The 13,322-nt window shown below is 42.3% G+C and overlaps 1 protein-coding gene across 3 annotated transcripts in view; it reads left to right on the top strand.

Annotated features, from left to right (window-relative positions):
* The first annotated feature begins 620 nt into the window (after nucleotides 1–620).
* The window catches only part of LOC127619572 (heat shock factor protein 1-like), a 31,703-nt gene continuing 19,001 nt past the window's right edge, over nucleotides 621–13,322 (top strand). For all 3 annotated transcript variants that reach the window (XM_052092448.1, XM_052092449.1, XM_052092450.1), the window contains exons 1-3: nucleotides 621–1,050; nucleotides 1,669–1,777; nucleotides 2,716–2,852. In XM_052092448.1, the coding sequence (XP_051948408.1) occupies nucleotides 910–1,050; nucleotides 1,669–1,777; nucleotides 2,716–2,852 (387 nt within the window). In that variant the 5' untranslated portion in view covers nucleotides 621–909. The remainder of the gene's footprint in view (nucleotides 1,051–1,668; nucleotides 1,778–2,715; nucleotides 2,853–13,322) is intronic.

Raw genomic sequence — 13,322 nt, forward strand, 5'->3', positions numbered from 1 at the left:
AATGGGTTTAAATGGGGTAATTTTTGTCCTGAATGTAACTATTTTGTGTACACAGTGTATTATAGATGTGTTATAGGAACTGAGGTTGAAATAACAAAACCCCCCCAAAATACACACCTTTGGCTAAATGTATGCCGTTGGCATTAACAGCCAAAATGATGGAAAAGACGATAATGTCCCGAAGGTCGCACAAGGTTTAATGTGGAAAAATATAAATAATTATATCGACATATATATATATATATGATAGAGTGCAAATATCACGAGGAAATATATCACGATACATTAACACGTCAATATTTCCCCCACCTATAATTTTTACTCTGTAAAATTATTTTAATTAAAAAATAAAACACTTTTGATTTCGTTTTGCTTCTGTGGTCCACACTGCCATTATGTACACCGGACAGCGCCAACTAGCGTTTTGAACCTCCAGATTGACCCAGACACGTGGAAAGTGGCGAAAGCGATATCTTCCCAACTAATAATTCTTAATGCATTAAAAAAATATAAAAAACGTAAAACACATCAAGTATAAGCAAATTTTTTGCGTTTAAACCCGTTTTAATTGTTATGAATGTTTTGAAAGATCCGTCGCACCAACGTCATCAGATCGCGCCGCCCCTGGATGCTGCTTATTTTTCTACGCACTTCGTCGCGATGTGGATTTAATGGAAATTTCCACTCGTTCAACCTCGTCAAAACACCAATTTCGATTAGTTTTATTTGAGATATCGCTATTTGAACGCCATCTGGATCGCCAGATTTGACAAACTGTATCATAATCGTATATTTTAATGGAATAATCCGCATTAGTACAGTCGCGCACTGAGTGTGTAATTCTGATCCTCGTCAGTGACTCGTTACAGAGTTTAAGTGCCGTCAGATATTGGCGATAAATCATCTGTGATGGAGTATCACAGTGTCGGACTCGGAGGGGTGATGGTCACCGGTAATAATAACAACAACAACAATGTACCTGCGTTTCTCACCAAACTCTGGACCCTTGTGGAAGATCCAGACACGGACCCGTTAATATGTTGGAGTGCTGTGAGTTTGTAGTTTGGGTTTTAAGTGGTTTGATGATGACCATGTGTGAGTGGGTGTGTGTGAGAGATAGTTTTGCTTTATAATTACATTAATTTGTGCTGAGCCAGTTGGGGCCTAACCTCGCTAAACAAACCCTGATCTGGAAATAAAAGACACTAAATGTACTGTTGTTTTGAACCTGTGGCCCCTGCGGATGATGTTTGGGTTTGTCTAGACTCTGAATGTTGGGTTAAACGAGGATAAACTGCAATATAGTTAGATTTTGAATCAGTTTAGGCCTCAACCAGAGTCCCAAAATAAACTTAGATCTGGAGGTGTGGTCATGTAGTGCTCAAACGGTTTGTGTTGATCTACACAGCCTCATCATGACTTATATAGACACTGGCCTGTATATAAATGGTACATTTCATTACAAATAAAAGAGAAATGTTTGTTGACAACATGATTCCTTTGAACCGATTTTTCTTTAAAACAGAATACACTTAAATACATGCAATAATTGTACATGTATTCTGATTATGTAAAGCTATAAACCTCTTAAGCATGATACTATCTTTCATTCATGTGTTGGTTTACTAAACTCTTCCTGTCTTCGGGATTATTTCTGTTTGTTTACAGAATGGCAACAGCTTCCATGTGTTCGACCACAGCAGGTTTTCCAAAGAGGTTCTTCCGAAATACTTCAAACACAATAACATGGCCAGTTTCGTTCGACAGCTCAATATGTGTAAGTTTAACAACATAATTAGTTTTAATTATATCATCTACACATTTTTACTATGTACTAGGTATGAATTAATATTTGAATGACCACCCCAGATGATGTCATGAAGGTAAATCTAATGTATGTTGTACATTCTGGATCATGTCTATAATACATGTTCAGATTGACGTAAACATTGAATGCAAACTCCTTTTGGTATAATCAATATGGGAGTTTTTTTTTATATAGTTTTGTCCAATAACCTGAAACTTTGGATGCAAACTGAATCTTTCTGTATTAGCTGTTGTATTGTCTGTATACAAACTATATAAAACTCACAAACTTGAAGGCAGAGAGCAGTTAACATTATGAAATCTATTAACACTGTGCTTTTATACACATTTATTACACCGGCCTCTGGAAAACTCGATTCTGATTGGTCAATGGCGCCATCTAGTGGTCTGATTTTTGAGTAACAACCGCAAATCCGGAGATTAAGACATATCAGACTGGTCAACCGGGTATTGCGAGTCATCTTTACTACTTCTCGTATCACTCTGCAAACTCTCAAGTAAGATAATAAAATAATTTCAACTCATCTGTGTTTCATGTCCATTTATATGGCAAGTAGTCTTGTAATAAGCTGGATAATGAGCAGTTGATGGTCATTTACACAAAGTAAACGCCGACAGAATGCCGACGCAAACCGGAGGTGCAAATCAACTGTTCAGCTATTTCTTCTCGCATAATAACAATTTCAACGCAAAACAATATTTCATGTCCATTTTTTTCTTTTTATTTGATTAGTAGCCGTGTAATAAGCAGGATAATGTACAGTCAGCCGGTTGTTATTGCAAAATATACATCGCGACTTTTAGAAAACAACCGGCTGTCTGTACATTTTCCCTTACATGACATATATTTACAGTATACTCTGTCTACTGTATATGTCCCTCTCACAGATGGTTTCCGTAAAGTTGTCCACATCGAGCAGGGTGGACTAGTGAAACCGGAGAAAGATGACACAGAATTCCAGCATCCATACTTTATCCGCGGACAGGACAACCTGCTGGAGAACATTAAGAGGAAGGTCACAACAGTAAGTGGAAAATAGTTACATCTCATTTGCTTAGATATAACATCTGCCCATTTTGAAGCTCTCAAATTGAACATACTTATCTGAGAATAAACGAGTAAAGTGTTAGTGATATTCCGACCGACTGTGACCTTAAAAGGCCATCCTGTTTTAATAATTAGTTAGTATTTTAATGGTAAATTTTCTGTACTTTTTAAGCGTTTTTAAGCGTAGCGGTTACCAAAGCGATTTACACCGTGTCCCAATCACCCATTCACACACTCGCACACACATTCACACTCCAATGGTGGCAGAGCTGCCATGAAAGGCGCTAGCCTGCCATTGGGAGCAACTTGGGGTTCAGTGTCTTCCCCGATGTCACTTCGGTATGTGGAGTCATGTGGGCCGGGAATCGAAACGCCAACCTGTTTTAAGCTGTACTTTTAAGATTATAAACAGCTTAATGTAGGGGTAGCAGCAGGTGACATTCTGTAAGGACACAGTTATGATGTCAGAACTGGATTGTGGTCCCAAGAGCTCTGGGTTATTGGGCGATTCCCTGCTGTCCCTGTTTGGCTTTAATCCTGCAGCCTTTCACATAAACACTCACATTTTTGGCAGAATTATGTTCTCACACAGTGAAAAGCTTAATAAAGTGGCATTAAAAATTATCCTTTCATTCTGGGAACTGGAAGTGGATTTCTAACATTAAGTGTTCTGTAATATTTTTAGCAGAGCTCAATAAGTGTTAGTTAGGTGTGTAGACAACTTGAACAGAACAGCAGTTTTGAGAGTTTTTGTTCTTCTATGACATTGTTGGATTTATTAGTAATTTAGTAGTTTGATAAACCTTATATTAAAACAGACTCTGGAAATACAGTTATGAATCATGTAATTCTTGCTTTATATAGATATATACATATAAGTTGTCGCTGTGGATGACAACCTCTGTATGGAGCTCAACAATTCTTTTGCTGTTTTCGCAACTGTCAGAAAGAATCACCATTGGCTAGTAAATGTAATTCTTTACTCTGCAGACTTTTGGCAACATGTACGTGTAATGCAACTGAAAATTATATTAAGCAAACCATAAAGGGGCATCTTCACATATACAAATAGTATTTATAGTATTTATTTTATCATTTTAATCACATTTCAGCTAAAAATGTACAAATTTCACATTCTATCAATTTATATGATGTCATGAAATTTCATTTATAATAATGATACAAGTAGCAGCAGGTGACAGGTGACTGTTTTGTCCATACGCATTTTTAACAAAATTTTCACAAGGTTGGAACCAAGTAATTAAAAAATTCCACATATAACATTTAAGTGCTACTTTATAAATATAAAAAAGTAAACCTTAGGTCTTACCAAACCCCATGCAGAGATGCTGCGATAGCCTATGTTTAATTCTTCTATTTACAGTGTTTGTTGAAGTTAAAATATGTATCGCAATGAATGATTGACCCTTTAAATATTTATACATTTACACATTTTTTGCACTTATTACATTACTAAGTTTTGATGTTTGTTTATATGCATAATTTGTACAATTTACAAGTATTAACATTTGAGTTTACAATGACATTGCGGTCTGTTTAAGATTATCAGCTTTTCTGAGTGAAAATGTTTACGGCTAACATTAATGAGGGAAAAGTTGTTGTTTTACCTTATCAGTAATGTTTGATTGGAATTGATGAACGGATATTAAAAGAGACATGAGCCATTTAATGAAAATTGAGTGTGTGAAATGCAAATTTAACTTGCGATCCATGACAAATCAGGACCCACTTCATCTGAATGTTCAATCTGAATATTGACCAGCCAGTGGTTGCGGACAATTTTTAGTCGCATAGAGCAAAATTTGGTTGCATATGCAGTAGAGATGCACCGATTGCAATTTTCTTGGCCGATTTCGATTTACGATTTTTTGCAAGTGTGACCTGCCGATACCGATTTTTGGAATTGTTTTGTTAGACGAGTAATAAAGAGAAAAAGGTCCATTTATAAAAATAGTGGAAAATGACATCTGTTATATAAAGCAACTCATTTGCAGTTAATTGTTATTTCTACCTCTTTCCAGTCACAGAGCACTTTATTTTGAGAGTTGTTTAAGTCAGAGAAGATCCTGTAACTTAGTTTTCAGGAAAACTCGGTCAGGTCTGTCAGGCCAAAGAGGGTGCTTGCAGAAGTGGGGATAATATGTTGCACAATCAGGCCAAAAACACACTGACAAAGAAGAGTATAGTGGTTAAGAGAAGCTACTCTGAAAATCTGCAAAAACAAGTTCTCAGCTAACGATCCTGCATCATTGTGGAGTTTCTTGAAAGATGTTACCAACTACAAGACACCATCCCCCAACTCTGTAGGGAATCAACAACTGGCTGACAACGTGAATGTGTTTTACTGCTGATTTGAAAAGCCCAGTCTCAAATCCCACACCCGCCCTGACCTATAGGTCACACCACCATCAACACATCCTGAAACCCTACTCCTGCTACTCAACCTGCATTTGGGATCTGTGAAGAGGATGTGCCGGGTCTTCTGGAAACAGAAGACAAGGGTGCTTTTTGTCTTGTAAAAGCCTGTGCTGACCAGCTGGCCCCCATCTTCACACAGATTGTCAGCAGATCACTGGAGCAGTTCCCTGCTGCTTCAAACACTATCATCATCATCATCATCATCATAGTCCCAAAGAAACCCAACACCAAGGGGTTTATTGACAACAGACCATTCTCTCTGACATCTGTGGTCATGAAGTCATTGTTTTGAGACACAAGTGTTGGCCCACCTGAAGGGCATCACTGGACCCTTGCTGGACACTTTTAGGCAAACAGGTCTGTGGATGATGCTGTCAACATTGAATTGTATAATATCCTGCTACACCTGGACAGACCAAGGTAGGGCTGGGCGATATGGCCAAATCGACGAACAGAAATCGATTTGTTTATTATTTAAGGCTCTTAACATGCAGATTAATAAAGATACATTTAGAAGGGAAAAACATTGTCTAAAAGGTGCTTTGAAACCATGATCAAAGATCAGAGCTGTTGTCCACGTCACTGTTGTTCTGTCACGCTCTTCACTAGAGGCGATGAGAGGGCGCAACCGTTGTCATGAAGTCTTGCAGTGCGGATGATGTAGCCTAATTGTTAGCATGGCAGCTAGCATTAGCAAGTTCATCCAGTCTGACCCTACGTTACCACTGGCGCGTTGTGAGCGAAGATGAGAGCGTTTTCAATTCATTCCTATGAAAGCCGAGCGTCATGCTCGCAAGGTGGATCGTAGGATTGGCAGCGGAGCGAGCTCTCTCCTAGCGCCGTGATCGCCTTTGAGCGGATTTCATCCGCCCCAGTGGAAACACAGCCTGAGAAAGCCGAAGTGCTCGTGTTTTAGCGACACGCAGTAAATATCGAAAATTCCTCAAAAGCTTATCGTGGATTTTCTTTATCGTGATCTATATCGAAATCGTTTTATTGCCCAGCCCTAGACCAGGGACGTAAGCAAGGATCCTGTCGGTACACGATCCGTTCCACCTGCAAGATCCGTTCTACGCGTGCGCGTAATTACGTAGTAGAAAACGTCACGGTTTTCCTACACTATCGGTACCACGCATGCGATGAAACACTTGACGGCCAGGCGGCACAACTTGCGGCATATTTGTGTAACGTTAGTTGTATTGTGTTTAACATTTCACAGCGTGTCTATTTTGATGCTTTTAAATGTAACTTACGCTATGCATTACGATGTGTTTACGTGGTTGCCAATCCAAAATAATAAAGGAGTTGTGAGTTGTTACATGAACATACATGTTTCCTCCATACTCTCCTTTGCGATTCATTGCTGTATGGTATTAGGATTAACTTACCGTGTTTTGGTCTGAGGTCAGTAGTATTGTCAAAGACGGTTTGTGTCGTTTTTTATAATTAAAAGCCGCTAGTATTAGTTAACTTTTAAGTTGAGTAATTTTGTATTAGTATGGGTCTATATAGGCTAATATCTAGATAATCTAAATGATGAAAATAATCCCTTCAATGTTGTTTACAGAAGACTATAAGGAACATAATATGCATTTCTGCCTAGACTATCTGCACTTACATGAAGAAAGAACTACAAACAAGTCTGTGGAAACGTTATAGAGTATTTCAAACTGACAATGGAAATTACTTGAAAGAAGCATGTGTACACACAGAAGTGACATGAGACCAGCGGTGAACAGTAGTGAAGTACACTTTTTGAGTATCTTTATTTAAGAGTAAAAAATTCTCTCTCTTTCACACACGCACACACAAACACACGCAGAGTGTGGGGTGCACAGTCACCCAGATACACTCACACTAACAAAATGTAAATGGGTGACTGTGCACCCCAACTCCAGCATTTACTCTCAGGTTGAGGGTGTCTTTGCAAATAATCATGAAGGTTTCCATGTCCTGGATGTTTTAAAAAATTAACGTGAAAGGCTCCATGGCATAGCACTTCAAGTCAAGTCAAGTCAAGTGGTTTTTATTGTCGTTTCAACCATATACAGTTAGTACAGTACACAGCAAAACGAGACAACGTTCCTCCAGGACCATGGTGCTACATAAAAACAACACAGGACCAACATAGGACCACATGAGACTACACAACGAAATAAAATACCTGTATAAACTACCTATATAAAGTGCACGTGCAAACATGTGCAAAAAGTACGGGACAGTACAACAAATTACTGACAATGAACAGGACAATAGACAGTGCAGCGCCGACCAGTACTCAGTAGTGCAAAAGATGACAGTTTCTAAAATGTAAACATAACATACTATGAGATAATGTTCTATGCACATAGCAGTTATTGAGGTAGCAGACGGTTATAAAGTGACAGTTATTAAAGTGCAACTCAGGACACGTGTGTGTCAAACCAGTCTCTGAGTATTGAGGAGTCTGATGGCTTGGGGAAGAAGCTGTTACACAGTCTGGCCGTGAGGGCCCGAATGCTTCGGTACCTCTTGCCAGGCGGGAGGAGGGTAAAGAGTTTGTGTGAGGGGTGTGTGGGGTCAGTCCACAATGCTGGTTGCTTTGTGGATACAGTGTTTTTGTAAATGTCTTTGATGGAGGGAAGAGAGACCCCAATGATCTTCTCAGCTGTCCTCACTATCCTCTGCAGGGCTTTGCGTTCGAAGCGGTGCAAGTCCCAAACCAGGCAGTGATGCAGCTGCTCAGGATGCTCTCAATAGTCCCTCTATAGAATGTAGTGAGGATGGGGGTGGGAGATGTGCTTTCCTCAGCCTTCGAAGAAAGTAGAGACGCTGCTGGGCTTTCTTGGTGATAGAGCTGGTGTTGAGGGACCAGGTGAGGTTCTCTGCCAGGTGAACACCAAGAAATTTGGTGCTCTTGGCGATCTCCACAGAGGAGCCGTCGATGTTCAGCGAGTGTGTTCACCTTGTGCTCTCCTAAAGTCAACAACCATCTCTTTTGTTTTGTCGACATTCAGGGACAGGTTGTTGGCTCTACACCAGTTAGTCAGCAGCTGCACATCCTCTCTGTATGCTGACTCGTTGTTCTTGCTGATGAGACCCACCGCGGTCGGTGTCATCGGCGAACTTGATGATGTGATTCGAGCTGTGCATTGCTGCACAGTCGTGAGTCAGCAGAGTGAACAGCAGTGGACTGAGCACACAGCCCTGGGGGCCCCAGTGCTCAGTGTGGTGGTGGTGGTGATGCTGTTCCCGATCCGGACTGACTGAGGTCTCCCAGTCAGGAAGTCCAGGATCCAGTTGCAGAGGGAGGTGTCCAGGCCCAGCAGGTTCAGCTTTCCAATCAGGTGCTGGGGAGCGATTGTGTTGAATGCTGAGCTGAAATCTATGAACAGCATTCAAGCGTATGAGTCCTTATTGTCTAGGTGGGTGAGGGCCAGATGGAGGGTTGTGGTGATGGCATGCGTCCGTTGAGCGGTTTGAGCGATCACGCAAACTGCAGTGGGTCTAGTGAGGGGGCAGCTGGGTCTTAATCTGCCTCATGGCCGAGCCTCTCGAAGCACTTCATGATGATGGGTGTAAGTCGCGACGGGGCGGTAGTCGTTGAGGCAGGACACTGAAGACTTCTTTGGCATGGGGATGATGGTGGTGGCCTTGAAGCGCGTTGGAACAACGGCGCTGCTCAGAGAGATGTTGAAGATGTCGGTAAGAACATCTGCTAGCTGGTCTGCACATCCTCTGAGCACTCTGCCAGGAATGTTGTCTGGTCCAGCAGCCTTCCGTGGGTTGACTCTACGTACGAGTTTTCCTCACATCTGCCGTGGTAAGACAGAGCACCTGGTCGTTGGGAGGAGGGGTGGACTTCCTCGCCATCACGTCGTTCTGCACTTCAAACCGAGCGTAGAAGTCGTTCAGCGCATCTGGAAGGGAGGCATCTTTGTCACAGGCAACTGATGTTGTCCTGTAGTTGGTGATGGCCTGGATGCCGCGCCGCGTGTCACCGCTGTCCTGGAAGTGACTGTGGATTCTCTGGGCGTGTGCGCGCTTTGCCTCTCTGATTGCCCGTGACAGTTTGGCCCTAGCTGTTCTTAGGGCTGCCTTATCGCCTGCTCTGAAGGCGAGTCTCGGGACCTCAGCAGCGTCGCACCTCCGCAGTCATCCACGGCTTCTGGTTGGAGCGTGTGGTGATGGTCTTGGAGAAAGTGACATCATCAATGCACTTGCTGATGTAGCTGGTCACTGATGCTGTGTATTCCTCCAAGTTGGTAGAATACGCCATATGTTGCAGCCTCCTGAACATGTGCCAGTCAGTACACTCAAAACAGTCCTGAAGAGCAGAGATGGCTCCTGCTGGCCAGGTTTTCACCTGCTTCTGAAGCGGTTTTGTGCGTCTGACTGGCGGTCTGTATGCTGGAATTAACATAACAGAGATGTGGTCTGAGTAGCGAGGTGGGGCGGGGCTCCGCCGGTATCGCCTGGGATGTTTGTGTAAACAAGATCAAGCGTTAAGCCCCTCTCGTTGCAAAGTCCACATACTGATGGAATTTAGGGAGCACTGTCTTGAGATTTGCATGGTTGAAATCTCCGGCGACAATAAACAGTCCGTCGGGGTGAGCGTTCTGCAGTTCAGCTCATAGCCCCATACAGTTCACAGAGCTTCCTTAGCGTTAGGCTGGGGAATGTAAACTCGGTTATGCAAACAGTGGTGAATTCCGTGGTAGATAAAAGGTCTGCATCTAACAGTCACAAGCTCCAACAGCGATGAACAGTAACTAGAGACTAACATAGAGTTCTTGCACCATTCGTGTTGATGTAAACACACAAGCCACCACCGCGAGTCTTACCGCAGAGAGCTGTATTTCTGTCGGCACGAAGCGAGGCGAGCCCGTCTAGCTGAATGGCGGCATCCGGAACTCTGTCGCTGAGCCACGTCTCCGTGAAAACAAAGGCGCAGCAGTCTCTAAACTCACGCTGCGTAGCCTGCTGGAGTCGGATATAGTCCAGTTTATTGTCCAGGGAGCAAACATTTGAGAGCAGGATAGGCGGAGAGCCGGCCGGCTAGGGTTTGTTTTAGCCTAGCATGGACCCCGTCCTCTTTCCGCTTCGCTTTCTGCACACCGCTACGACGTCCTCTCCCCGGCCACCGGCATCAGGCGACGCCGAGGGCTGGAGGCCTGGTCTCCGCAGCAAGCCGAGTACGCGTAGCGCCTCCTGCAGGTCATCATGCAGCTTGGTTTTTGCATGATTCTTATATTTGAGTAGTGTCTGGCGATGGTAGACACGAACACTGGTTGCTCCGATGTCCATGTGTTGCAAAAGTCGGGCTTTTTTAACAAAAATAGCACCGTTGTGGATCCGGAGTGGCCGCTGCGTGCTACCGCGCCGCCATCTTGGAAATCATTGACTCCTTCAGCACCCTCCACGCTTTCATTTGGTCATCATGATCCATCAACATGGATGTATATGGTTGAAATGACAATAAACCCACTTGACTTGAACTGTTTGTTACGATCTTCTATTTTTGAATATATCACGTGACGTAACATGTTGTATAAATCTATATAATATATCAGTTTCAAGTTTTTACATTTACATTCCATTTGCGTGGAACAGATCGTGCAGTGTCGTAAATCAAAATCAGCGTCGCAAAACAGAATTATCATTTGCGCAAGTGCGTTTTCTACTGCGCCTACTACGCATGCGTAGAACGGAACGTGCAGGTGGAACGGTTCGTGTACCGACAGATCCTATTTGTGGACTTCAGTTCAGCTTTCAACACCATCGTCCCTGCTCTTCTCTGGACTAAATTAACCTAACTCTCTGTTCCTACCTCTGTCTGCCAATGGATCACCAGCTTTCTGACAGACACTCAGCTATTGAGTCTGGGGAAATTCACTTCCAGCACCTCTACAGCACTGGTGCCCCACAGGGATGTGTGCTCTCCCCACTATGACTGCACTGCCAAGGACCCGTGGCAAGCTCCTGAAGTTTGCAGACGACACTACAGTCATCAGCCTCATCCAAAATGATGACGACGAGTCTGCATACAGAAGGGCGGTTGAACAGCTGGCTGGCAGGTACAGTCCAAACAACCTGGAGCAGAACAGACACAGGCACAATTACAACCTCCACTAGTGCACCTGAATGGATCTGTAAATGGATTCGCTCCACCTGTGTTTCACGTGGGTCAACTTGATGACGTCACTGTTCTGCAAGAGTTGTGTGTTGTTGAAAATGGCAAGTGGAGAAAACGAAACTCTGAAGTCCCCTGTGTTTCTCCTTTCTGGGAACATTTTCTTTTTGCAGTCAATTACAACAGTGATGGTCAAAAGACGTTTACAAAACAGGCATTGTTTGCAGACATCGCTCGACACGAGTGCCGTATACTGGTAATATATGTCAATAATGCGTGTGAGTGTTTATTTAAAGCTCACGCACATTCTTCCTGTTTCCTTGCGCGGCTGCAATCTATCATGAGTGCCAATAATGTGCTTTGATTAATGACATTAAGATGACATTATAGTAATACAATGATACATGATTAATACTTTACACCGACATCACCCAGGGAAAGATCCGCAGGTGATCCGAAACTGCACACACTCCCCTCCATTTTTAAGCAGGCACTCAGTGTTAATTCGGACAGACATGAAACAATAACTAGTGGGATTTCCATGTATGATAAAAATACTCAAGCAGCATTATCACAACATCCCTTCTCGTATGCATTCCAATAGCAAGGTTTTATCCTTTTATAGTGATGTACATCTTCGAGATGGTGAGATGGATTTGGAGTGCACTTTATGTTGATGCATGTAGCGTATTAGTGCAGGTATTAAGTTAAAATGTTGATTTAATAATTAGACCCTGACAAAAATTAACCATGCTTTTACTATAGTAATATTGTAGTAACCATGACTGCTGTCACTGTGGTTTTCTGAGTAGAAATCATGGTTTTGATACAGTTAACCATGGTTTTACAACAGTAATACTGTAGTTTCCATATAGTAACCATGATTATAGTACAGAATATATTGTAAACATGACAGTTGCCATGTTGATTTTGTGTTTACTATGATGTTACTACACATGCCATGGTTAAACTATGGTTACTGTTGTAAAGCAATGATTGTTTTACAAGGGCTACCCTGTTGGAGGGTTTACCAAATAGATTATTCTTTGGATTTGGCAGTAATATTTAATTTTTTAAACAAAGCAAATACTGAACTGTACCAAAACCGTGACCCTTAAACCATAATACAAGCCGAACCGTGAGAAATTAGAACCATTAAATGGTAAATGGTCTGCACTTATATAGTGCTTTTTTAACCTTATTCAAAGCACTTTACACAGTGACTCATTCACCCATTCACACACACATACACCAATGGCGGCAGAGCTGCCATGCCAGGTGCTAGCCTGCCATTGGGAGCAACTTGGAGTCTTGCCCAAGGCCACTTCAGCATGTGGAGTCGTGTGGGCCGGGAATCGCCAACCCTGCGATAAGTGGCCGACCGCTCTACCACCTGAGCCACAGCCACCCCTAATTGTTTAAATGCTGAAATTTGACACCATATCCTGTCAAAATGCATTTATTTCCAATTAAGGAAACTTGAAGTGGTGATATTTTAGAGCATTTCTATCTTCATACTGTGGAGTTAATAAAGCATTATATTGTTACATACTGTTTTGTTTTCAACAGTATGTAACAATATAATGCTTTATTAACTCCACAGTATGAAGATAGAAATGCTCTAAAATATCACCACTTCAAGTAACATTAAACGTTTCCCAAATTCTAAGTGGTGTTTGACTAATTGAAAGAACTATTCCCCACATAGGTTGCATAATCATTGCAATGGCCATTAACATCTCTTAAACTCAGCCTCCAAAATATTAATGTGCCAGTAGACTGTGACTGCCCACTTTTCTACTGCAATCGTGAAGCTCTGTTCATGATTCACATCATAGCATCATCGCCAGCGTCAAGCATCGCTTTGAACTCCACATGAAAAGTGCTTGCAGACAA

Source organism: Xyrauchen texanus, chromosome 26 (genome assembly GCF_025860055.1).
Source record: "Xyrauchen texanus isolate HMW12.3.18 chromosome 26, RBS_HiC_50CHRs, whole genome shotgun sequence".
In the NCBI taxonomy this organism is placed as follows: Eukaryota; Metazoa; Chordata; class Actinopteri; order Cypriniformes; family Catostomidae; genus Xyrauchen; species Xyrauchen texanus.